The sequence below is a fragment of the Vipera berus genome (assembly GCF_964194415.1).
Source record: "Vipera berus genome assembly, chromosome: 10".
Taxonomy (NCBI): domain Eukaryota; kingdom Metazoa; phylum Chordata; class Lepidosauria; order Squamata; family Viperidae; genus Vipera; species Vipera berus.
The window spans coordinates 2,159,793-2,181,977 of NC_138213.1; the positions used below are offsets into that span (position 1 = coordinate 2,159,793).

At 44.8% G+C, this 22,185-nt stretch overlaps 2 protein-coding genes across 3 annotated transcripts in view; both read left to right on the forward strand.

The window, feature by feature from the left end:
- LOC308672905 (dual specificity protein phosphatase 22-A-like) lies at window positions 1-15,291 on the forward strand. The gene is made up of 8 exons (XM_081336186.1): window positions 1-742; window positions 874-966; window positions 2,466-2,499; window positions 2,879-2,961; window positions 6,594-6,643; window positions 9,167-9,241; window positions 9,852-10,023; window positions 14,519-15,291. Exons 2-8 carry the CDS (start codon window positions 946-948, stop codon window positions 14,735-14,737), a joined length of 654 nt encoding a protein of 217 aa, XP_081192312.1. The 5' UTR covers window positions 1-742; window positions 874-945; the 3' UTR covers window positions 14,738-15,291.
- Window positions 14,754-22,185, forward strand: part of IRF8 (interferon regulatory factor 8) — a 17,305-nt gene continuing 9,873 nt past the window's right edge. Inside the window, exons 1-2 of one of the 2 annotated variants that reach the window (XM_081336185.1) lie at window positions 14,754-14,818; window positions 21,843-22,017. In XM_081336185.1, the coding sequence (XP_081192311.1) occupies window positions 21,907-22,017 (111 nt within the window). In that variant the 5' untranslated portion in view covers window positions 14,754-14,818; window positions 21,843-21,906. Of the gene's footprint in view, window positions 14,819-17,718; window positions 18,737-21,842; window positions 22,018-22,185 lie in introns of those variants that run through there. The other variant, XM_081336184.1, reaches the window with a different exon arrangement.

The window sequence follows — 22,185 nt, forward strand, 5'->3', positions numbered from 1 at the left end:
ATTGAAGAAACTCAGCCAGGCCATTTCTAGCTGACAACCAAGACCTTTGGTGTCCCAAAGAGCCCCTGCCATGATGTTCTTCCCCCTCCCAAATGAACCTTCTGTGAAGAACTTACCTGTATTGCAACACAACCTCTTGGAGGACTATAGATGACATGATAGCAGTATTCCACTATCTAAGAGGCTGCCACAAGGAAGACGAGGTCAACCTGTTCTCCAAAGCACCCAAAAGCAGGACAAGCAACAGATGGCAACTCATCAAGGAGAGAAGAAACCTAGAACTAAGGAGGAATTTTCTGACAGCGAGAACAATTAGTGGAAAAACTTGCCTCCAAAAGTTGTGCTCAAACACTGGAGGTTTTTAAGCAGAGATTGGACAGCCATTTGTGCAAAATTGTGTAGTGTCTCCTGCTTGAGCAAGGTGTCGGACTAGAAGACCTCCAAGGTCCCTTCCAACTATGCTATTTTGATGTTCTGCTTGGCAGCAACAACTGGGTTGCAGTGACGGGAGGACAGAAGGAATAGTGCCACAGGCAGGCATCCCAAATCAACTGCACTTGTCCCAAGTCCAGCCTACACAGGGTCCCCGCCTCCCTCAGTCCTGGGTGACCTTAGAAGGCTTCGTTGGGCTGACAGGCCATTGGCAACAGCTGTCCTGAGCTCAGAAAAGCATCAGCAGTCCGAGTGAGCGGAAGGAGAAATTGTCCACTTCTCGGTTCCCGGCACTCTTCCTCATTCCCAGGTTTGCTTCTCCTTTGACGAACACACCCTTTGGACACACAACACACTCCTTCCTTGAAATAGGGTGTAGCCGGGTGAGTCTCAGCTGCAAGCTTGTTCTCTGATTCGGAGTCACCTGTTTTTGCTTTGCAGGGTCTCGGAGACCAAGGAGATAAACAGAGTGAGCGTCGCCTTTGCTTGCCCGCCAAAGAACGAGCAGTTGTCATGGGGATCGGCATGAGTAAGGTAGAATCCTAGAGTTTCATAGAAAGGGCCCCAAGAAGGTGTGGGTGGGGGCAGAGTGGCTGGGTTGTAGAAATTGAGGGTGGTGGTGGTGGTTGTCATTTAAAACAATAGCTGGAAAGGAAAATAGGAGGAACAGGAAACGAACAGTCTAGCTTGCATCGTTCTTCTGTGATCCAGCTTTTCTCCATCCACCTTGGTCTGTGCACCAGCGCATCAGCTTTGTCTCTTTACATCAGCAGACTGGGAAACTGGGAGCTGAAGTCCAGCCATCTTAAAGTTCTCCAGCTTGGGAAACACTGTCTTACATATTGGTGTTATCATGCAATATCCGAACGAATAAAAGTGCAGGAACCGGTTCACGTTTGGTATCTGGAGTTGAAGGCCCTTGAAGGAGTAGAAGTAGAAATTGTTTGGCTTTGTTTTTTTTTTTTGTCCCCGCCCCAAACCTTTCAGCAGAGCTGCCTTAAAAGAAAAAAGAAGGAAGCAATCACACTTTTTTAACACTACTCTCTGCCTAGCGGAAGTTTTTTTTACAACTTGTGTCCCTAAACAACGGGGAGAGTCCTTGCTTCACTGAAGTATAATTAGACCTCCTGACCCAGATAGAGGAGTGGTCTCAGATTTCTTTCCAGGCTGCGTTGAAATAAAAGAGAAGATCGCTCTCAGCCAGCAGGCTGCTTTTCCTGCAAGATCCTGTAATTCCAGGGATGCATCAGTCCAACCCATTTGGATTTCAATCAATCAGAATAGAGCTGGAAGGGACCTTGGAGGTCTTCTAGTCCAACCCCCTGTGCTCAGGGAGGACACTCAATACAATTTCAGACAAGTGGCTGTCCAGTTAAAAACCTCCGGTTATTAAACCACAATTACGCAGAACGTGGATTAATGCAATGAGCGACTGGTTGAGATCAACGCTTCTGAGGAACAGCTGCTATGGAGGCGGTGGGAAGGACAGTGCAAACGAGTGGGCACATCTGTGGCCTTCCGATTCTGTTGGATTTTATATATCGAAGTGCTGTACATGATGCTATTTTTTTTGGTATTATTTTACCTTTTTTTAAAAAAAATGCTTAACTTTCCCAACACTCTACAACTGTTGTTTGATAAGATGTTTATAATCTCTCTCATGTGTCCGCTGCATCTGGGTAACCAACCTATCTCCCCTTCTCTTTCCCTTCCCCCCTACCTCACCTCAGTTTAAATCCTCCATCATTTATGCATCCGATGAAGGCAGAGGCACCTCACAAAAGCTGCCTTTGAATACATTTGCTTGTTGGAAAAAGTGCCACCAGACTGTGTTGACATTCTGTACAACTGCTTCAGTGTCTCTGAAGTTTTCTTAAAATGTGATGCCCTGGATGTAAGGCCTTGTGTGGGGAGGCCTAACACACGTAGGATGGAGTAAAACAGCTGCTTTCCATGATGTATTTATTCAAGGAACTCATCCCCCCCCCGCATTAGAGACAACGCACTCATGTTCTTTCTTGGTGTTTCTTTAGGTGGTTGAGGGCCTGTACCTCGGAAGCATCAGTGGTAAGTTTTTTCCATACTTTATTCTTGGAGAAGCTGATGATGGCTAATGTTATGGAAATCTCCTCCCCCCCCTTCATCTAGCCTAGTAAAATAGGCCCGGAATGAACCAGGATAACGATCCATAGCACCACTGAGATAACAACAGTTGCAGGAATGTCTACAGGATATGATGCACCAAAATCCAGATGGCAGCTGCAAATGTGAAGTTGGGGGCTCTGCCTCTTTTTATGGGAGCAATAACCCTGAATAGTCACAAGGCATCTCCTGAAGTTCTTCAGGACTTCTTTGGAGGCAATCAAGCCCCGGTCATAAAACCGTGTCGTTATTTCTTCTAACGTCTGCATCCATGTGTTCATCAGAAAGATTTGATTCTTTGCAGATGCTGAAGACAAAGAGAACTTGACGAAACACGGGATCACCCACATTCTTTCGGTGCACAACAATGCCAAGCCTCTGCTGGAAGTGAGTATCGCAAATCCCTTGAGACATTTTGGGGAGGGCAGGTGGTCCTGCAACTTTCAGTCTCACAGCGACAAATAGGTTGAAAGGCTCTTTCCTTAAGAGTCGCCATCCTTCCATCTACACAGAAAGCAAAAGTCATAATTTGCTGTAACCGATGGAGGGCAGCAGACCCACACAAGTCAGAATGAGTCATAGTCGTTCTACCTAAAAGAATGTAACTCAGTGCAGTTTTCTTGGTAATGTTTGTTGAGTTGCCATGGCTTTATTCCTAGGGCTGAGAGAGAAGGGCTGGCCCAAAGAGGCCCAGCCTGCTTTTAAGTCTAAGACAGGACTAATTGATTCTGTACCATCAAGTCATTTTTGACCCCATAGACCAGAGGTAGGCAACCTTGGCTGTGCTGAGGAGAAAGGAAGAGGTTTCCAAGCTGAGCCATGCTAGCTCAGGAATTCTGGGAGTTGAAGTCCACGAGTCATAGAAGAGCCAAGGTTGCCTACCCCTGCCATAGACCATATACATAGATTTTCTCCATGACAATCTATCCCTAATCTGGTCTTTCAGGCCTTGAGATGGGACTACAATTCAGATTTCGTAGCTCCTACTGTGACAACTTGACCAGTTGACCGAACTGGTATATCCTTAACTGGTTTGTAGGGCCTAATGTCCCTCAGCCCTTTAGGTGAATTAGACTACATCTCCCTTCTGCTGGACACAACATGACCGTGTGGCCACCACCGGTTTGGCAAAGGCTGGGATCTGGCTGCAGATCAGAAAGACCTGGCTCACAAATGCCTCTTTAGGAACCGGCCATTGTCTGATTGGCTGCGTCGCACTAAAACCCTGGTGGGCTTGGTCCAGCTTGGTCTTATCATCGGGTCCGTAATTCCCACCTTGAAAGAAGGGGACGTGTGTGTGTGTGTGGGGGGGGGTTAGGTGAAGATGGGCGAAGAGTGGCAATACAAGGAGGATACTTCTCAGATTTCAGCAGGCAGATGGCCGATCCACCAGCCTTACAGCAGGATGGAGTAGGAAGGCAGAAAAGTGGAAAAAAAAAAAGAAGAGGAACCGGAAACACATGAATGAATTGAGTAATGTGGCAATCTCAGGGCAGAGTGAAAGAAATGCCGAGACAAGCTGTGGTTCCCAGGCATTGGGCTCAATCTGGTGGGGGCAAGGAGGGTTGATTCTCCTCCTCCTCCTCCTCCTCCTCCTCCTCCTCCTCCTCCTCCTCCTCAGGAAAGTGGGTGGGCTGTGAGGGAGAGGAGGTTATAAACTGCCTGGATGATTTTGCTATTGTGCCTGAGTTGCAACACACTCCTTAGATTTGCATTTTCATATTTCAAGTGATGTGTATCTTTCTAGTTTTCCTTCTGAAGAGAGGGAACAACTTTACAGCCAAGATTTCTAGCCTTGCATTGTGTGTCCCAACTTAGCAGTTGCTATTCAGCCTCTCGTCTTTTCTCCGCAAACTGCTGCACTTGAGACGAAATGTGTGAACTTGGAAGCTTCCCTTTCAAAGGCCAGACTCTGTCCTGAAACTGGGTCCTCTTCTGAGGCAGCTATTCCTCCCTGCTGGGTCCTCTTTTACAATGTCTTTGTGGTCTCATGAAGCTTTCCTTCTGGACTGGGAAGCTAAAGAGGCCTAGGTTTTGATGGAAGATGCCAGGACAGCCTAGAAGAAAACAATAGCAAACTATTTATGTTCTGTTGCCAAGAAGCCATCCTGGATGTGTTTATGGAATCTACAGAAGCTGGACTCCAATTGGAAGAGCTTCTACCCCTCTTATCCTCTTTTTTTACTTCCTCTCTTGTTTCCTCGGAGTCTGTGCTGAACTGAGTGAAGAAAAATAAAGTTTAGCCTAGGACGTTTTAGATCTCCGATGTTCCTTTCTCATGGTGCTCCTAATCTCTCTCAAGTCTCAGAGTTGCCTGGAGTGACCAGTTCTGAAAGGGCTCAAAGTTGGTGACTGAAGCATCTCAAATCCATTCCTCACTTACCGGTTGGGTGTCTTCATGCAACCAACTACTAGGCCATCGTTTGCACGGCGAAGTTCACATGGCACACCAAACTGTTAGGCCAGCCAAGTTACCAAGCAACAGATAGAGAACCACATTTTTGGCTTACAGCATTGTGAGAGTTAAGATGACCCATGCTCAGGCCAGCTCCTCTCCTTTTACCCAACCGACTTTTCAAGGCTGTTATACTATGAGGCAAATGGCACACACACGGCCTCCAGTTCTTGAAGGAAATGCAGGAGATATTATTTGATGAATGATAAATACATTGATCCGGATGTGGGGTCTCAGTGTTTCCCAACCCAGCTGAGTTGGCCTATAGCTCCTCTCCTCCTCAGCCAAAAGTGTGCGGCTGTGGTGACAAAGCACACTAACCCAGGTCAGGTAAAACGCTAGAAGCTAAATTGGCACAAAAGAATCAAGCTTGCTCAGAGCTCACCTTGGCAAGGCCCTTTTCCTGGTTGACAACATGGTGTGGGAACCCAGCTTGTGGCTTGCTTAGCCGGTTAGTGCAATATGCAAACTCAGAAAATGAGCTAATTTGGTCCCAAAGTCATTCACACACACACACACACACACACACAAACACACACAAACACACACACCGACCTCTGGGCAAATTACAGAAGAATGATGGCTTTCTTGGAGTTGTACCTCCAGTCCTCTGCTCACAATCAGCACTGAGCCCCAACTTTCCACTGCTAAGCAGCAGGGTGGTTAAGTGAATTGTGCCCCATTTCACGACTTTTTTAGCCACACTTGTTAAGCACATCTGGCTTTCCCCGCAAACTTCGCTTGTTGGTAGCCATCTGGGAAGGTTAGAAATAGTGATCAGGTGATCCTGGGATGTTGCAACTGTCACATATACCTGCCAGTTGCCAAGCTCCTGAATTTTGATCACGTGACCAGGGGGACACTGCAGTGGTTGTTAAGTGTGGAAAACAGTCATAGGTCGGGTTTTTTTTTTGAGGGTCACTGCAACCCTAAACGAGGATTGTAAATTAAAGTCTACCTGTAGCCCAGAGGGCACAGTGGAAGATTTTTCTTCAAGTAGAAGCCAACCAAGAGAAAGAGATTGAGGGTACCTCATCTCCCCTTCTCCACAGCCTTGATCCCCACAGGTCCCTTTCTCCTGAGGCTCTTTCTCCAAAATGAAAATTGTATTTAGGAGCACCAAACCAGGATGGCCCTCAGTAATGATGGTCGTTCGGATGGACCATTTTTTCTTTCAGTCAAGAACAGTAGGGTGTCAAGAACCAAAAGAAACAGGATGGAGACAGTCAGAAATAGGGAATATAGCCACCCTGTCTCTTTCTGAAGCTTTCTCTCTCTCTCTCTCTCTGTCTCTCTCCCCTCATTCAGCAAGGTGGCTAGAATTTCTGAATGGATTGTGGGCAGTACATTAAAAAAATACACTGAACTCACTTCAAAGGCAGGCGGCTCCCCAGAATTTATCAATGCTTTGTGTCAAAACTATCTTAGAACTGCAGCAAGGGGATTTTGCCAAGTGCCACAACAATCATGGCACTTCCTCATTTAAGCCGATAAAGCCTCGTCATGTTGATGTTTATCCAAATCACAGATAAATCTCCATAAACTTTCCCTTTTTATATTTCAGGGCATGACCTACCTCTGCATTTCAGCGTCAGACTCTTCGAATCAAAACTTGTAAGTCCTTTCAAAATGATTCCACGTGCCGTGAGGGTAATGGAGGGTAAAAAAAAAAGTCATTTCAGAAATAATGAGTTTTTGAGATGAGAAAGCAAGATAGAGCAGTAAGAATATCCCTGTCTCATTTCTATCTCATCTCTATCTTGATGGCCTTATTTTCACAGCACAGAACACACAATCTGTTCTCATCCTTCCATTTCTTTGAGTTCTTTTATGCACTTCTGATTGTCATGTGTGTCTGTGTTTACTTCTCTTCTGCCATGTGCTCATCATACGCTAAATGATAATAATTTCTTTGATGATGCATCAAAGCTGCATCATCCAAAGCAAGGCATTTCCAAGTGTTTCATTTTACTTGTGGACATCCTTCAAGGAAAGCATAGGCTACTTGTACAAACCGGGAAAATCAAGCTGAATTTCCCCCCCTCCCAAGTGTTGTGAAATTAGCTAGGAAAAAAAAGTGTTATGTGATTGACCCAATGAGATCTTTAGATAAAATGATGTGGTGGCATTGATTGGAAAGTGCGTGAAATATTCAGATGATGGACAAGCTATACTGATCCCAGCCTTCTGAACAGATGGGTGGGCAGAACGTTTGAAAAAAAATGCACAAAGTTGTGGCTTCATCCCGTGCAGGTTTGCAGACAGAAAAATGGACTAATTTAATTACACGAAATTTACAGCTGCAGTTTTATTGTTCACCCACACACATGACTGTTCTTGAACCTTTGGTTTTTTCACACTTACACACAAATCTCTTGTGTTCCTGTTATAAAAATGTGTGGCTACTGTACCTAGTTAATAACCGTGTGTTAAATTTATGTGCTGCTGAAGCGTTGGTTTCGCTTTGAAAAATTACCAACCTCTTTTAAAGTTTTTTTTTTATTTTTTTCCCATTTTTGAATTTTGAATTTAATAACTTTTGAACTTTTGAAGCCAAAGATGGCAGCATTTTTGCAAGCATTTTCTCCTCTGAGCTAAATATTCTCTGTGAAAAAATTTTTTGGTGAGAATATCCTACTTCAGCAAAATTGGATGTTATTTACTCCTCCCTCCCCTCCATCTTTTTTTGTGCAATCAAACACTTCTCCGAGCAGTGGGCCAAAGGAAGGAAACTCTGTTCAGAAGTGCCTATTTTTGCACTCGTTTTTGGAGTCTGGATTTCACAATCTCAAATGAACTTTGAAAGGGTTTTCCAAGAAGCTAGCTGACAACGGGGTGGCATGGATTGGCCCCATAGCCACAGATGAAGGCCAGAGTTTTGGACCCCCACCCTGCTTCTGCTCCAAAAATTGGGGGGTGGGGCAGGGGGATGGCTCCTGGAAGGATCTTAATCCCTGGAGAATTATCTCAAACAGCTTTGCTGATTGATCTGGAGGGTTGCCCTTCCTGCAGAGAGTAAGAAAAATGACCTTCATGGAGATAGACAGGACAAAGGCAAAAAGGACAGAATCATTTTTTTAAAGTCCAGAATTTTAAATAACACTTGGAAGTAGCTCGGGCACACAGCTGCCTGGTTCACTGGAGCATAAAAGTGGGGAGGCAGTATAGCAGAATCTTAATTTGGTTATTATAGCCAATCTCAATAATTTTCCTTCCATTTGTCATGTCACCTTAAGCATACCATACTAGAGTGGGAAACATATATGTTTAAATGTGAGGGCATGACAGAGTTATGCAAACTTATTTATTTACTTATTTATACCAGAAGCATCAGAATTGAAATAATGCATAATAGAACATTTAAAACATAAACTACAAGATTAAAATGTGTGCAAATTAAATAGATCTAGCTCAGAAACCGGCAACTTTAATTGTGTTCTGTTGCGCTGCCATGAGCTCCTTAAATGTGTATTGATCAGGACACAGAAGGCAGGTATACATGTGTGTTGTTCTCTGCACATCACCACAGTCACAAAGAGCAGAAACTGTAGGAGATGACCAAGCTGAGCCTGAAGAAGGGGTCAAACGCGTCATCAGTCATAAGTTCCTGCGTGTCCACAAGAGATCTAAGTACAGCCCACCTTGAATTCCTTTCTATTCTTAACTCCCACTAATTTCCCTTGACTGTTAGTAGTTCAGATTCTCGTGGAGAGCTTAAGCTTACAATAAATCTTTATACACATTTGAACTGCCTGGATCTCCTGATATGCACTGATGACGTTACCTGGTTTGGGTATTGAAAGATCTGCAAGAAAACAAGCAAGCTCAGAGGGCACCAAGGACCCCTCATGTCAACCCTGAGCTACAAATACTCTCCTTTATCTCCTGATTTCCCTTGTGCTTGACAGAAACCTCCTTGCATAACACAATTTGCAGAGGTGGCTTCAGGATAGGTCTGGAGGTCTTGGTGAACCTGCTCAACACACTCAACCAGAAGGTCCCCCTAGATCCTGCCTTGTCATGAGGAACAGCTATAGTTTATTGAATGTTCTTTCTTGAATTCGGGCTTGCTAGTCAAGAGAAGTGCTTAGTTAGAATCTCAAAGCAAGTGAAGTTTCTTTCTTCTCTCCATTCCAGAATACAACATTTTAAAGAGTGTATCAGGTTTGTCCATGAATGTAGACTGCATGGTGGAGCCTGTCTCATTCACTGGTATGTAATCCTGCCTTTTTTTGTTATTTTCCCGGGAAACCCATGCTCTGGGAATTTAAAGATCTGCAAATAAACATAACTTTAAATCTTGTGGATTTACTAAGCAGAATGGTAGCGGTGGTGATGGATAAAGGTGGGCTGGGGAATTTTAGGAGTTGACCATGTCCACATTTGCTAGCTGGGGAATTCTGGGAATTGAAATCCCCAAATCTTAACATTGCCAAGTTTGAAAACACTGACACTACACCCATTATTATGAGTTTGTGAAAAATTGGGTTCCCAGATCTGCCTTAAAAACAATCAGTGCACGTCTGTAGACAAAGATGGACTTGAACCCAAGCCTTCTCAGGCCTCATCAGACACCTTAACCATTTAATCTCACTGACTCCCATTTTGTGTCTTGCTTAGTTAGTTGAATCCAGTTAATTTTGGTTTGTTAAACAAGCCGTGATTATATAACTTAATGTGACAATGGGCAATTACAGGTATAAGATTTTGACAATTTTACTTTCTCTTGAGTTAGAAACTCTTGCTAATCCTGAGTCTGTTGTGAATATTTTCCACTTCTGTGTAAACTGAAAACCATGGCTTCTGTCTTCTGTCGCCACAGCTTAGCAGGAGTTTCTCGCAGCACCACGATTTTGGTGGCCTACCTGATGACGGTAACCAGCCTTGGCTGGAGAGAATGTTTGGCTGCTGCCAAAGTGGCCCGTTCCTACGTGAGCCCCAACTTTGGGTTTCAGAAACAGCTTCAGGAATACGAAGCCACATTACTGCAGGAGGTATGGCATCATAAGGGCACCTTGTTGGACCCAGAAGTCATTAGGGGCAAATTTTGCACGCTTGTGTCCTTCTCTGAAGACTGCGGCAATTCATTTACTTTTTATTAATTACTTGCTTTTATTGTTACTTATTTATTTATCTAGCTAATTTATATAACTGCCCATCTTGTGGAAGGTGACTAAGTTAATGCTTAGAAAGTGGAAACCGATGGGCAAGGCAAGAACATGAACTGGCACAATAGGGGAGAAATAATTAGTGCATTGAGTCACGCACTCAGGGTAATGCCGGGATGCCCCATCTTGGACTGCACATGTTTGATGTGCCTCCCTTGCATGTTGGTAATCAGGGGTCTCCAAGGGCTGGGTGAGGGCCAAGAGGACAACATCTTATGAGCTTTGTTCCTTTTTCTTATGGGTCACCTTGGTCCTCTCATCCCGGAGAGGATTTCCCAAAGCTGGTTACCTCCTTTGTTCCTCTCAAAACCCAGAACTCGGCAGGAACCTCGTCAACTAAGGTGGAATCTTGATTTTTGATTGCAAGGTGTAGTCAACGCTACATCCATTTTGATGTACATTGTGTGTGCAACACAGGTAAAAAATGTGTCAGGGATTCCCTTGCATGGTTTGGGTTAACATCTTGACTTTTTTGATCCTCCTACCCACGCCAGGAGGGAAACTCTGGTTTCTCCCAAGCCAACTGAATTTACTGTGGGCTTACTTCCTTTTTCCCCTGAACTTCTGAAATTAGGATGTTCTGAGAAAAAGTCTGCATGGAGTGGGATGAGGCCAAGTGGGAAGAGGAGCTGAGAGTCACAGTGCAGGGAAGAAAAAGTCGAAAACATTCAACTCTTGCTGAACTGAGATTGGGATTCCCCCCAACAGCTAAAATGTTTCCCCCAGAAGCGCAGCTGGTCTGGAACCTGGGCTGTGGCATTAGAGGGCGGAATGTGCCCACCAGGAAAGCGGCTGGGGGTCTTGAGGGTGGGACCATCACCCACCCACCCATCCTGCCGACATGTAATTTTCTGCCAGTGAGTTTTTAAAAAGAGGCATTGAGCGTGGGGATAGATATCCATTTTCAAGTTGTAACTAAAAGGACCAGACACCAACGAAGGGAAAACAGCTCATCCTGTTTGTCCCTCCCGTCCTGCATCTGGCAGGCAAAGCCTCAAAACCAAATATTTTCTGGATTTTCGAGTATTGGAGCAGCGTTTCTTAGTGGTGCAGCCAGCTGGGAAATTCTGGGAGCTGAAGTCCACACGGCTTAAAGTGGCCAAGGTTGGGCACCCCTATACGAAACGATTTTTTCCCCTTTAAATCAGATAATGTTGTTTATGAGTTTATGAAACATCTTTTCATAAAATCTGTTAGCCTGATAGTTCTCCAGCAGGCTGCTGATTTTTGATAATTAGAAGAAGAGGGGAGTGACAGCAATTTCACGGAAAAGGAGAAGGCAAAAGCTATTGATATATCGCGATACTGAAGTAGAACTGCGCCTTTTAGAGGCAGTCTACCTCTGAATAGGGATGCGGTGGCTCAGTGGGTTAGGACGCTGAGCTTGTCGATCAGAAGGTCGGCAGTTTGGCGGGTCGAATCCCGAGTGCCGCGTAACAGAGTGAGCGCCTGTTACTCGTCCCAGCTTCTGCCAACCTAGCAGTTCTAAAGCACGTAAAAATGCAAGTAGAAAAATAGGGACCACTACGGTGGGAAGGTAACAGCGTTCCGTGCGCCTTTGGCGTCTAGTCATGTCGGCCACATGACCACGGAGACGTCCTCGGACAAGCGCTGGCTCTTCGGCTTTGAAACGGAGATGAGCACCGGCCCCTAGAGTTGGAAACGACTAGCACGCATGTGCGGGGGAACCTTTACCTTTACCTTACCTCTGAATAACTGTTGACTTCTTGCCATGCCTTGTTGAAAGGGCTTCCTGGAAGACATCGAAGAGTAAGATCGCGAGCTCAGGTTGACCTTTAGAGTCACAACCACAGGCGTTCTTGGGGCTGTTTCACTCCAGACACTGAAACTGAATATTAGTTTCTCTTTTGATTGATTCTCTGAAATGAATTTACACTTCAGCTTCATCCTTTTCCAGAGAGTTTATCTGTGCAGATCCAAGGCTTGGTAATCAAGTGCTCGGCGGTAGGTCAGAATGCGGTCAAAAAGTCAAGATATAAGACAGACATGAAACCATGAAACCAGATGGAGCTTAATCACACCATTGTGACTGACATCTTGGCTTTTTTTGACCTTATCCTGCAGCAGTGGTGACATATTACTCCCCCCCCTCCACACACCAATTTTTCATTTTTTAGGCTCACTGATCTCAGATGCTTAATCCACCCCACTCCCTATAACGCAAAGCAGTAGAGCCCCCTCTAAATGTCTACTTAGGAAGAGTAGGGGAAGGAGTAGCAAAACTGGAGGCAGAGTTAAAAGGGGGAGCAGCCTAGAATCCCCACATAACCACAAGCAAACTAAATTCAGCTCCCTTGAATTTCATTGACCCTTATCTAACTCTTAGGAAGTGCTGATTGTTTAGCTGAGAAGATTCCTGCGCAGAGGCTGTTTTGCAATAAATCAGCTTAATTGGACCTTCATGGGTGGACCCGATCTTTTTTGCCTGACAAGAAGTTAGTTTAGTGAAAATATTTCTCATTCTTCTATCTAATATACTACTTTTTCCTTCATTAAAGCAAAAAAAAAAAAAAAGAAAACAGAAAACCCCCCATCTTTCTGTTCCCAGAGTAGCTAAAACATTAATTCATTATGCACAAGGTGAAAAAAAGTTTTCTTTTGGAAATCCCCAAATAAGCATTGTAGCAAATCATATGATTTGTTAAAGGATAGATAGATAGATAGATAGATAGATAGATAGATAGATAGATAGATAGATAGATAGATAGATAGATAGTTTGTGTGGGGTGTTTATATGTTTGTGTGTGTGTGTGCGTTTTCTGCTAACATTGATTTGCAAAGAAAGCCAAATTTCATGTCATATTGTCTGATCAGCAACAATTTGGAACAGCACCTCAATAATCTCTAGCAAATTATTCGCTGCACATCTGAGGCCGAGGATTGTGTAAGCAGAATTTGAACAGCGGGAAAGGGAAATGAAAAATTCTTTTTTTCTTTCTTTCTTTCTTTTTCTTTCTTTCTTTTTTTTTTTGAGTCCAATTTTTATGCTGGCCCAGAGGGAAACCGGAGGGTGGAGTTAAAGGCTTTGGCAATCTTAATTAAGCTCCCAGATGCTGTTTTATTGGAACGGCTTGGCAGTATCAGAAAAATCAAATGAGCTTTCGGTCTTGTTCGTAGCCCCGAGAACGGGAGTGAACTGTCGCGTGTTTTCCTGTTTCAAAACAATCTGTGGCTGGTTACAGGCGGGGGTGGGGGTGGGGGTGGGCTCCGTGAGCCAAAGAGAGGTATGTCAGGAGAGGCAAAAAAGTTAAAAATTCCCACTGGAAGTCCCCCAAAACTAGCCACAACCCACTTGTGGAAATTAATGATCAGGGGACCTTAAAGGCTGCTATGAATGGAATTCACAGCCTGCTCTGATTGGCATGGTAAAAGTCCTGTCTCGTTGACTTTTTCGTGCTTTACTCATCCTCTCCTCACGTGGCTTTCTGAAAGTGACCAAGGTATTTTGCTGCTCCCTGGGCTTGAAATTAAGACCCACCGCAGGCTCTTCTAGGAGCCAATTTGGTGATGATCCTGGAAGTGGATCGGGCTTTTGTAATTGTGTGTTATTTTTCCAAGGAAGAGTTGAGTAAAGTGACTTTATTCAAGAAGAGCAACAACGTTGATCAGGGGTCTGAAGGCTAAACCAACCATATGTTGAGCGAATGAAGGAGTTAGGTATGTTGAGTCTAACAAAGAGAAGGACTAGGGTGACATGATGACTGTCTTCCAGTACTTGAGGGGCTGCCAAAGAGGCAAGGGGTCATCCAGTTTTCCAAAGCACCAAGGACAAGAAGTAACAGGTGGAAGATCATCAAAGAGAGGTGCAACTTAGAACTGAGAAGAAATTTCTGGACAATGAGAACAACAATGACTTTTGCCTCCGGAAATTATAGGTGCTCTGTCCCTGGAGGTTTCCAAGAAAAGATTGGACAGCCATCTGTCTAGAATGGTATAGGGTCTCCTGCCTGAGCGGGAAATTGAATTAGAAGACCTCCGAGGTCCTTCCAGCCCTACTATTCTGTGCTCTATGTTCTACTTCCAGCTTAGCTCTGGCTTAGGAGGACTAATAGAACTTTAGTTCTGGAAGGAAGTGATCATGTTAGAGGTCCGTGGAGATAGTGTGAGAAGACCCCTGGCACGGACTGTGTCTTTGTGTCTTTGTGCTATATGGGTCTTAGGTGACCCATATCTTTCCTCTAAGGCAGCATTTTCTCCTTGAGTTGACGATAGCCTGTTCCCTGATCTTTCATTCTATGTACTCTCTGTACCTTGGCCAAGTCTTCTCATTGACAGCTCCTCTGGAATTTTGTCTCGGCAGTACCGAACCTGGGTCCTCGTGGAGTATGGCAAGAACCCACTCCCTGACCAAGAGGAGCTACAGCGGTTGCTCTCCCCCCAAAAAGAGAAAGTAAATGAGCCAGAAATAGGACCTGGAGAAACCAAATGGAACGGTGCTCCAAGCCCAGCCAGCCACCAGCCACACACCAAATGTGGTGAGAGCAGCTCCAGTGGCCACTACCAAGGGACTGGCCGATGAGGCGCCTTTTGAAAGAACCTTGTTTTGCTACATCTTTTGGAAGATGAGGTGGCCTTGACTGATTTGCTGCATCTTGAAGAGGTTGTTGCAGTTCCTTCCCTTCTGCTTCTTCCTTGACTCTGTCATTCAGTCTCCTTGTGGGTTGGGGCTGCAACAGTGGGCTTCTCCACAAGTGCCTCTTACTGTCCATTTGGAGGCTGCCTACATTAGGGAGAAAGTATGGGGTCATTTAACCGTTCCAAGGAGACAGGTCTACAGTTATCCCAAGCTTCTTGCTGGCTGAGAAGATGGGAAAGTATCTTGGTAATTCTTGAGGGATGTTCTCAAAACTCATATGGAGAATGCTTGTTTTTGAATAGGAGTGGTGAATACAGAAGTATCTATCTTGGGAAACAGGTTTTTTTAGCAATAATTCTTAGAATTGGAGCTGATATTCAGATTTTGAGAAACCAATTGTATTAGGTTTACTTCAACTGTTGTTTGAATTAGTGCCCCAAATTTGATGCACTGTGATGGGTACATTACTACGATAAGCCACCAATAAACTTAAATAATGAAAATCAATATGATGTTTACATGAACAACAATAATAATACCCAACAACATAAACCAGCAATTCTATACTAAGTATCTGGGGATCTATCCTAGTGTAGGATTGCCCTGAGTTTCTTTCATGATACTGCTTAAAGGGTTTTTCACATACATGTTCAAAAGAAACCCTTAAATAAATCTACACCTGCAACCTTCACACAATCACCATCAGGTCACACAAATCTTTAGCCAGGGAAGAGAATCCCATTTTGCCATCAACACTGGGAATCTGTGGGCAAGAATTTTCAACAGAACCTTCACCTTTTCAATTAATCTGCCATATTGTTAACCATTTTGGATGAGGTGGCCATTCTTGTAGCAACAGCCATAGCCCTCTCTAAGAGGTTTACAGAGTCAGTGTATTGTCCCCAACAATCTGGATCCTCATTTTACTGACCTCGGAAGGATGGAAGGCTGAGTCAACTTTGAGCTGGTCAGGATCGAACTGCTGGCAGTGAGCAATGGGTTAGTTGTGCTCAAGACCTTTTCTTCCCAAATCATCAAGTGAAACTCCTTGGCTCCTTTGGGAGACTGGCCTGCAGCCTCAACAGAGAAGCAACTACAGTTTTGGCTGTTGGTCAAAATGGCTTGTGGGGGGAAGTTCAGAAGAAGCCCAGACAGTTTGTCTGGCTCTTTTGCAAACGGCACAGGAAGACCACACGGGAACTCAGCTCAGAAAAAGAAAAGAGGCTGTTTCTGGTAGGAACAGGAAATCATCGTAGATATGTGATAAGCAGAGATTATGTTTGCAATCATGCTAGCAACAGATCGAAGCTACTACGGTGGGATACGTTGCTTAAGCGAGAGCATTTGATTCCTCGATCTAGCCTGGAAGATCTCCCCTCCAGTTGCTTTCTCAGAGGCTGCACAATCCGTGTTCCTAGGAAAGGAAGGCCCTGGGTAGACAAATCAGAGGTGAAAATCAGATAGGTACAGGATCTTGGAGGTTTCTCCCTCCCCAAGACTCAAACATCAAATCTCAAGGGTTGCTTTTTATCTATGGACATCCAGGAAAGTAGGACAAACAAGGTCTTTGGATGTCCCAAAGGTTTGTTTTTATTTATTTATTTTTTAAAAAAGCAACTGGACTTACTTTGTTTTCCCACAAAGACGTTTCATTTCTCATCCAAGAAGCTTCTTCATTTCTGAAGAAGCTTCTTGGATGAGAAGAGAAACATCTTCAAGGAAAAAGCAAAGTCCAGTTGCTTTTTAGGGACTTTGCACCTTAGGGACCTGGATGACTAAGAATCTCCATAGACAAAGTCTCTGGCCAAGCAGTTGGTGGCTGAGAGCCACATTTATTACTTTTTGAAGATGAGGGGATTGTGGGAATGGGACAATGAAACAAAGGGGGCGGATTGATGTGATAGGAGGGGAAGAGGAAGACGACCTGTTTCAACCTTCATTCTGGGAAGGACAGGATGGAGTTTTAGACTATGCCAGGAATGTCCACCAGATGCTGGAGTGCCAAGATATGAACAATCATTAGCCACCCTTTGGGTTTCCAGGAATTAGGAGGAAAAGGAGATACTATGAATCTTGAATTTCCAAGAAACAGAACAGCAGACATCTTGTGAGAAGGCTACTTCCTTTTTCAGGATTTGTCTGCTGCAAATATTGAGATTCTGATAAAGGAGAATCTTTGAACCTCAGGGTTGAAATGAGGAGTTCTTGCTGCTCTCTGAGCTTGGTGGTTTTCTCGAAGATGGAGGAGGAGGAGGAGGAGGAGGATTGTGGGATCCTTGGTGCTTTCTGAGCTTGGTGGTTTCCTTGCAGACATTTCATTACCCAAACTAGGCAACACCATCAGTGCTAGTGGGTAATGGAATGTCACAAGAAAACAACCAAACTCAAGAGTGCCAAAGACCACCACCACCACCTCCTCCTCCTCCTCCTCTACCTCCTCCTCACAAATTCCACTCTCTTCTAGCACTGATGATGTCACCTAGTTTGGTGACATCTGCACGAAAACCACCAAGGGATGCATGTCCTCCTTGGACAAAAGTCCAAGGCTGAAATGGAGCCAAACAAGGGAGCTCAACCTGGGTGACCAAACATGGAGATGGTGATGAGAGAGCCTAACTTCCATGTCCCTGGAAAGGAAAAGGATATTTTGGGACTGTTGGTCCTTAGATTCGACAGATGCCAGACCCTCCTGACATTCCTTGGCCGGCCTCTGCAAACATGCCGGGAGAAGTTTAACATTCAAGACTAAACTTTATTGATTTAATAAAATAATAAGGTTGTCCACAAATGCATGGACTCCAGTCTGCCCCTAGACGCGGAGGAAAAATAAATAGATAAAATGAAGAAAACGTGTTGGGCTGCCCACTGTCTATCAACTGGCCAAATAGTTCTGAAAGCTTTAGTTTTCCTCTGTAGTATAATAGTAGGTGAGGAAGGAAGAAATGCAGTTTTAAAATGCATTTCCCTCCTCAAGAATGAGGGAAAGCTGCCTCCAGTTTTGTCCTATAGTGATGTTTCTTACAATTTTTAATAGATTTTCAGCTGCTGGGCAATTGCACACAATTCTCACCCTCTTTGTGGTGTCGTAAACGGACACAATTGCCACCGCCCTTCAGCCACCTGCCAACCTCCGCTGAGTTTCCACCCTAATCACCGTTTTCTCGCCCTTTGGACTTTACTCCTGCCCCTTCAAGAGTCTCTTCCTTGCCTTTCTACCATTTACTAAGGGGAAAAAAACCACACCAAACAAATAAATAAAGTGGGAAGGCGATAGAAAGAAAGGAAAAGAAAGGAAGGAAGGAAAGAAAGAAAGAAAGAAAAAAAAAAGAAAACAGGCAGGCAAGAAGGCCAAAAAAAATAAATAAATAAAAGGAAAGGAAAGAAGAGAAAAATAGCAGGAAGGCAGAAAAAGAAAGAAGGATGGGAGGGAGGGAGAGAGATGAAAGGTAGGTAGGTAAGTTGGAAGGAAGGAAGGAGAGAGAAATGAAAGGAAGGAAGGAAGGAAAGAAGGCAGGAAAGGAAAGTTTCCCGAGAAGGAGAAGCAGATGCTCCTGGCAAATCCTCCAGCTCCTCCGTCTCCGCCTGGTGGGCACCCCAGGCCACCCTCGAGCCCCGCGGCGCTTCACCAAGCCGGCCCCCGGCCGGCAGACGCCCACCTGGCAGCGGGAGCGCCTGACGCGCGCGCCCGCTGACTTCTCGGAAAGGGGTGCCCTGGCAAGAAACCCCTGGCTGTGCTCCCCTCCCATTGGCCAGCCTGCCTCCCGCTCGAGCTTGCCATTGGCCCAGCGACCTGTTGGCCGACGCCCTCCGCTTGGCCGGGGGGATAAAAGGGCGGGGCGTAGCTCCTCCGAGCGCGAGTTTCGGGCTAGCCTTGCGGGCGCTGCGCTTAGCCTGGAGAGCTTCTCACCGCGCTGCAGCCGGCGCAGTCCAGATGTGGAGCAGGTCAGCGGGAGGGGAGGGGAGGGGAGGGGGCGAGAGGGCTTCCCTGGAGGCGGGTGGGCACGTCTTGCCAGCCTGGTGCCTTGTTGGGTCCCCTGGGCTTCCAGATCCAGGGCTCTTAGCCTCCAGAGGGAGTCTCCTAGGACTGTGGCGCATCAGGACCATGGACATCTTCTTGGCGGTGGTTGGCCCCGACCCTTCCCTTCGATCCTGCAGTTGCCATCTTTGCTTGATCCGGGTCGGTCCTTGCAGCTTTGGGCTTTCCCCCACTCTGATGAGCGGTCATCCTTGGCACTGCCATTCAAAAGGTGGCCATCCAGGGTGGTTTTCCTGCCTGAAGTAGAGGCTTCAGAACAAGAAACGGAGAAGGAGCAAGTAGAGATGGAAGGGGAGGACACCGTTGGCTTGCCTTCTCATGGTGGAGAGCCAAACGATGGTGCAATCGACATCTGTCTCTAGAACAAGGTTTCTCAGCCCAACCGCTTTAAGATGGGTGGACTTCAACTCCCAGAATTCCCTGGCTGGGGAATTCTGGGAGTTGAAGTCCACCCATCTTAAAGTGGTTGAGCTTGAGAAACACTGGCGTAGAAGCAGAGTTGGGACTTTTCTGCTCTGGCCTCCTTCCTGGTCCTGAAGAACTCAGAAGCTGCTGCTCTCATGGATTTATTTTATTTATTTATTTTTATTTTAATTCCATTTATATCCCACCCTTCTCCGAAGACTCAGGGTGGCTTACATCCCGTACAGGGGCTGCCTTCCGAGTTAACTTGCACAGAGGACTCTTCCTGTAGAATGGTTCACTGGACCGTGGCTGTTCTTTTTTTGACAGGATTTAAAAGGCAATTGTGGCTGGAGTTTTAAAAATGGCGCACCATCCAGAGAAGCCCAAATCAGAAACCTTCCCCATCAGCTGAAATTTAGAATGTAAAATTCTAGCAAGAATTTGTAGTGAGTTATTCTAGGTTGTTATTTAAATGTGGTTTGTGTGACAGGTACTCGCAGTTTACTTCCAGATCTTTAAGGCTCATGGCATTCTAACTTAGAGAAATGTTTGACTTCTTGACTTTGCTTCTTCTCTGATTCTATGACTATTGAGATGTTGCTCAAAAGCTGTTGCTTCAGATCTTGGGGGAAAAAAGCAACAAATAGTGTTAGGGGGCTGGAGGCTCAAACATACGAAGAACAGTTGCGGGAATTGGGTACGTCTAGTCTAGTGAAAAGAAGGACCAGGGGTAACATGATAGCAGTCTTCCGATATCTCAGGGGTTGCCACAAAGAAGAGGGAGTCAAGCTGTTCTCCAAAGCACCTGAAGGCAGGACAAGAAGCAACGGGTGGAAACTAATCAAGGAGAGAAGCAACCTGGAACTAAGGAGAAATTTCCTGACAGTGAGAACAATTAAATAGTGGAACAGTTTGCCTCCAGAATTTGTAGGTGCTCCAACTCTGGGGGTTTTAAAGAAGAGATTAGACAACCATTTGTCTGAAATCATATAGGGTCTCCTGCTTGAGCAGGGGGTGGACTAGAGGACCTCCAAGGCCCCTTCCAACTCTGTTATTCTATTAAATTCCCCATTACAGAGCATCTGCTTACCTAGATTTAACTGTGCTGTCGGGCATATTAGGGCAGTGGTGGTTCTCCAACAATAGCAGTCCAATCTACTAGAATTACAGCTGTTGTTGTAGCAGTGGGGAAACTGTTTGACAGGGTCCGGTTTTGCTAGCCTCGGGCCCAGTCTTCTGCCTTTCTCATTTGGGTTGATTACTGGCAATAACAGGTGCACTGAGGGCATTGACGTGTTAATAAATCCGGTGGGACATGCGAGCTGTACTCACTCGGGATGGCTGCAATTTAGGAAATGTTTTAGGAAATGTTTAGGAAAAATTTTCACCTCTTTTAACAAAATAATAATAATTGCAAAACGTGAAGTTTCATTCTCTGTGTTCTAAGTTATCCACCATGGGTATCTGAATATTTCCATTTTTATAAAGAGAGAGAGAGAGAGAGAGCACTGTAAAAGGAATCTGATTCTTGAGGAAGCTCTTTCTCAGGGAAAATTGTTAATTGTTCTTGATTAAAGATAGTTTGGGCAATTCTCTCCCCCCCCACACACCCACAGTCAACTGATACATTATCTCACACAGTTTTACACTGAACATTTTGTTTGTGAAGAGACTTCCTTAAAATGCAGTTGGAATCAAACCTCTTGCGGGTGCCATATTTTTTTCCCCTCGGTTGTGACTTATCTCTATTTGTATCTTACCTCCAATGACGCGCTCGTAGTGACTGCTTTCAAGAAAAATCATGGCACTCAAAAAGGCTTAGGCAGAGTTTTATCCTGTGTTGGTCTTTCCCTAATATAGATATAAGCAATTTGAAATTTTTCACTCAGTGTTCCTCTGTGACATAAACTTCCACATATTATAAAATATAATTTGGATCTCTTGTTGACCCCCTCAAGTCAAACCTGGCTCCTCATGATCTCCTGGACCTGTCCATTCGATATTTTTATTTGTCAGATTTGTTTGTCACCCATTTTGCTTCAAAGCAACAATGCAAAAATACAGAAATTGTTATTACTGGCATCAGGAACTCCCCCCCCCCCGAATCCAAGTTCTAACTATGATTGACTCTGGATCAGTTTCAGAACCAGCCAACATTGATTTAAGTGTTGCTATCTAGCTGGTGTAGAATGTACATCAGCATCTGTTAAAATATAAGATATTTGAGTTGGAATCATAACTTTTGCTACAAGAGCATTCCATCTGCCCCAAACACTCTGTGGTTTACATTATATTACAACCACCAAATTTTTTCTTATTATTTCCTAGATCTGTAGCTACCACGCAAATGCACACCTTCCTTCTTGAGGTCCTCCCTGTTGACACCTGTCAGATCAATTTCATAGAGGGTTAAAAATGGAGCATAGGATCAGAGCAGGGTTTCTCAATCTTGGGAACTCTAATATGGGTGGACTTCAACTCCCAGAATTCCACAGCCAGCCATGGGTGAGAAACACCAGATTAGCGACTGAATCTTTAACAATATTGGAGTTCCACAGCAAAAGGACTCCAGTGTTGAAGAAAGCCCTTGACATGTTCTCCTTACAGGGTGTGTGACCGAAACGGTGGAAGGCGGCTTAGACAATGGCTGATCGAACAAATTGACAGTGGAATGTATCCTGGTTTGATCTGGGAGAACGAGGAGAAAACCATGTTTCGTATCCCATGGAAACATGCAGGAAAACAGGATTATAACCAAGAGGTGGACGCATCAATTTTCAAGGTATTACCAATCGTCTTTTTTTTTTTAGAGAAATCACAGACATTCTTTGATTGAGTTGTTGGTAGTTTGGCCTCAGATCCAAATAATTGTCAAATATGAAGTTGTCCATCCCCTTTTTGAGTGAATTTTGCTAAACTCAATCCCACCCATTTCATTTCACTATTTTAT

What these genes read in the sequence shown, in the direction of transcription:
- LOC308672905 (XM_081336186.1), top strand. Translation starts at nt 946, where the DNA reads ATGGGGATCGGCATGAGTAAG. An exon ending in GACTCTTCGAATCAAAACTT is followed by an intron (nt 6,644 to 9,166) that starts GTAAGTCCTTTC and finishes TCTCCATTCCAG; the next exon opens with AATACAACATTTTAAAGAGT. An exon ending in GGAGCCTGTCTCATTCACTG is followed by an intron (nt 9,242 to 9,851) that starts GTATGTAATCCT and finishes CTGTCGCCACAG; the next exon opens with CTTAGCAGGAGTTTCTCGCA.